Source organism: Bison bison, unplaced genomic scaffold (assembly GCF_000754665.1).
Source record: "Bison bison bison isolate TAMUID 2011002044 unplaced genomic scaffold, Bison_UMD1.0 scf7180017864479, whole genome shotgun sequence".
Classification (NCBI taxonomy): Eukaryota; Metazoa; Chordata; class Mammalia; order Artiodactyla; family Bovidae; genus Bison; species Bison bison.
Window position 1 is genome coordinate 4588257 of NW_011495039.1, and position 3849 is coordinate 4592105.

The 3849-nt window shown below is 39.5% G+C and overlaps 1 protein-coding gene across 3 annotated transcripts in view; it reads right to left on the reverse strand.

Annotated features, from left to right (window-relative positions):
* Nucleotides 1–3849, reverse strand: part of ISPD (isoprenoid synthase domain containing) — a 368880-nt gene that overhangs the window by 143377 nt on the left and 221654 nt on the right. For all 3 annotated transcript variants that reach the window (XM_010862159.1, XM_010862158.1, XM_010862157.1), the window contains one exon: nt 2888–3019. In XM_010862159.1, coding sequence (XP_010860461.1) covers nt 2888–3019 — 132 coding nt within the window. The remainder of the gene's footprint in view (nt 1–2887; nt 3020–3849) is intronic.

Genomic DNA, 3849 nt, shown 5'->3' on the forward strand with positions numbered 1-3849 from the left:
CCCATGGACAGTAGCCTACCAGGCTCCACCGTCCATGGGATTTTCCAGGCAAGAATACTGGAGTGGGCTGCCACAAAACCTACCCAAAGAAGAAGCACTTGATGCTAATGTTATAAAAACAAGTTTAAGAAATCTAGAAAGGTTTAACTGCTCAGAGACTTAAAAGTATACATAATAACTACCTACAAAACACCTAATGGCTCGCACAGAATCAGATTTAGGGAACAAAGTCCAGCGTACGGATACTATAAAAAGTTGTGTCTCACAGCACCATGGAAAGCACAAATCAACACTCTTCTCTGAACAGTGAACAAAAACTCCACCTTATACATCTTCATATCCTTGGTCTTTAGAGTGTCAAGTAGGCATCTGATGTTAGACGTTCTGCTTCAACTAAATGGTTAAATTAGTACAGAAATATAAAAAGACTGTGCAGGAGTAGTGGTTTCTTTATTTATGGTGTATTTGTGAGCAGTGTTTCTCAAAGTCTCTAAAAGAGAATCATGGGAACATTAGTCCCATGATTTAGGCCTGGTGTGCTGTGATTCATGGGGTCGCAAAGAGTCGGACACGACTGAGCGACTGAACTGAAGTGTCACAGGAGAAAATGGAAAATGGCATAGGCCTTGTTGCTAGTTTGAAGTTATGAAATAATAATCAGTATACTAAAGGTTCATGAGAAGCCCTCATTAAAGGAGTCTATTCAACTCTATTCACTGCCACTTCCCCAATTTTTTAAGCACAGCTCTTTTTCAAATGGCATATCTAACAAATATCCCAGGAGCTTTTGGAAATGCTCCTTAAGGTGGAATTATGCACTAGAAAATGTGTTGGGCAAAGAAGAGTCAATTCACATTTCTGTCTTTAAGGATAAAAGTAAATCCTACATTTTAAACATTCTCACATGCTCGAAACATCTCCATTATTATATTGTCAAAAAGAGACAAGCAATGCCAAAGTAAGCTATATTTGCATCCTAAAGTAACGAGAGACGGATCTTGAAGCCATTGCAGGACCATTTTTTTTCTAAGTTACTTTTGGTAATTTAGCAGACAGCTGGCTTAGGAGATCCAAGTTTGCTTGAAACAGCAGTCAGATACTAAGCAGAGGGCTGCAAAGGCTCCTCCTTTTCAACGAGGCCATTTTTCCAATCAGGTACAGTCACATAAATACTCACTGGACTCTAGTTCATAAAAGTATAGAGCATGTCACATATGGGAAAATGAGTACTTTTTATGTAAACGCTCTACATGTGTTACCAAGTTTAGCACATAAAACAGAAGCTAACCAATTATACTTGAAATTCAGAATAACAAATAAATTTTTGTGCAAATATGTCCCATGTAATATTTGGGACACACTTATGCTAAAATATAATTTTTGTCTGAAATTTAATGTTCTATTTCATCTGGCAACCAGGCCCTCCCCTGGAATGCCAGCTACAGACCCTTTGTGCTTAGTCTAAGTCATACGACAGAGAGTTCCAGAACTGTGTGTGCTCCACCATTCCCTGCTTGTAAGGTTTCCCTGAGTCATCTCTATTTCATATCTGCAAAGCACAGTATTAGTCATGAGCCTCCATGACACCCTCGCATGGCACAAGAGAAAGAACTGACTTATTCTTCCCACCACGACAACCCAGAGTATAACCAAAGACAATGCATTGAAGAGGAAACATTCCTGAAGGAAGACACAGACCCGAGTTCTTACTCTTATTCTGCCAGTTTCATAACCTTGCGCAAGTACATGCAGCTCTTCAGGCCTTGGTTGTGCTGACTTCAGGAACCCTACAGGACTGACATTTTACAATTCCACGATCCTAAGTGAACTAAACTTTGCCATGTCCTTGTGACCAACTGGAGGTCATGCCTGTCTATGTTGAAAACAGAGGAAACCACCTCAAAGTTAAAGAAAAACAAGGGATTGGCTAAAAGATGACCCTTAATTAAAATCCATTTGTTTCAAGAGAAATGTTACTTTCAGGCTAAAAAAGTCACCTTAAATATTTCATAAACAATATATGTTACTCATCAACCATATAACTTTAAATACCTCTCATACCCTGGACAGTCAGTACCAAATCACTTTTATTCCAAACCATTAAAAAAAAAAAAAGCAGTCGACTATTTTACTCCCCTGAGTTCTGTGTGGTACACCCCTAAGACATCATAAAGCATTCTGCTAGTTCCATAAAAGGTGTCTATGCACGACAAAGGGCAAATCCATTTTCTCTAACAGATTCTCGAAACAATTTGATTTAAATAGCATTTCTCTGCACAAAGAATCTCTAACACTAATTCATTTTGCCTTCAGCTTAAGTCACTGTCTATTAACAGACAGTGAAATAAGAGTTTTTCTTTAGTTAAATACCATGCCCTCATGCAATCTGAATGCCAGCCACTGCTTTCAAGGGATTAAAATCTTGATTACCAACATCCTTAGCATAGCATCAAAGAAATAAATATATTAAATTATACAAATGGCTAAGAATCATGACTTTAGGGTTGCCAGCTAAACACAAAAGTCCAGTTAAATATGAAATTCGAATTTCAAACTCCAACACTGGGATGTACTCAAAATTAATATTTATTTGAAACTCATATAACTGGGGATTGTATTTTTTTGTTTCCATATCTGGCAATTCTATGTGGGCTACTCCGTATGAGATATTTGCCAATTTTCATTTTTCCCCCCAATCAAAACACTCATTTTGATTTTTAATTTTTCCTTAGAGTCAAGAGTTTCTACCTGCTTCAGAATATGAATAGATAATAATTTTCCAGCCCAAAATTTCATTAATATTTCTTTGCTTTAAAAAAAATCAGGTTCCCACCAAAAGAAAACTGTAGTCTACAGAACATACAATCTTATCAATATTTTTACCTACCTGTGGGAAATATATGAGAAGGCCAGATAATAAAATATTTCTTTTTTTCGCTTCCTTGGCAAACTCTCTAATCTGCATTACCTTTTCCATTTTCTGACCTAATGGTACTGATTCATAATCAAGAAAATGCACCTGAAAAATAATATAAAAGGTAACAATTAGAATACCATTCACTTTTCCTTGATTAACATGATATTAAAGAAGCTCAAAACACATACAGAGAGAACAAGATGGCAGAGGAGTAGGTGGACGTGGAGTACATCTCTCTCCACGAATACATCAGGAATACACCTTCAGACTCAGAATTGCATCAGCAGAACATCAGCTGAGAGCAGACAGGAGGACAATACCAGTGGAAAAGAATATATAGAGCCATGCAAAACTCGGTAGGATGAAGGAACTAGGGGGAAAAACAAGAGTGTTTGTAGGACTGGACCTGCCCTCAGCAGGTGGGGGAACTGACGCAGGGGTCCCATCCCCACACTGGGGCAATTGTCTGAGTCAGAGGACAAACGTTTAAGGCTGGGAGTGAAGAAGCTGATCCACGGCAGCCTAAATGGAATGAGAATCAGATAGTCCTTGCTGCAGCCATACATACCCTGGACAGGGACACAGGTCCCCTGGAAGGTGCAGCAGCTAGGAGCTGGAGTTTAGGGATTGTGGAGCAATCCCAGGGCAAGGACTGCTGTTGACTTTGGAGAGATGGATCAAGGGGATGTGAAGCAGGAAACTGTGGTGGGAAATGCCTATGGAGGAAAGCTGGGCAGTCATGGAAGCAAGGCAGTACTGTTGAGTCATGCAAAGCAGGTGGAGCCATCACCATACCCTCTCTCTCCCCACACGCCAGCATGGGCAGCTATTGTTCAATAGAGAGGCTAGCGCATCAAACACCTGATGCATTGAACTACAAGGCAGGACCCCACCTAGGGTGCTGCTTTAAGTGACTGATATGCTGATCTACA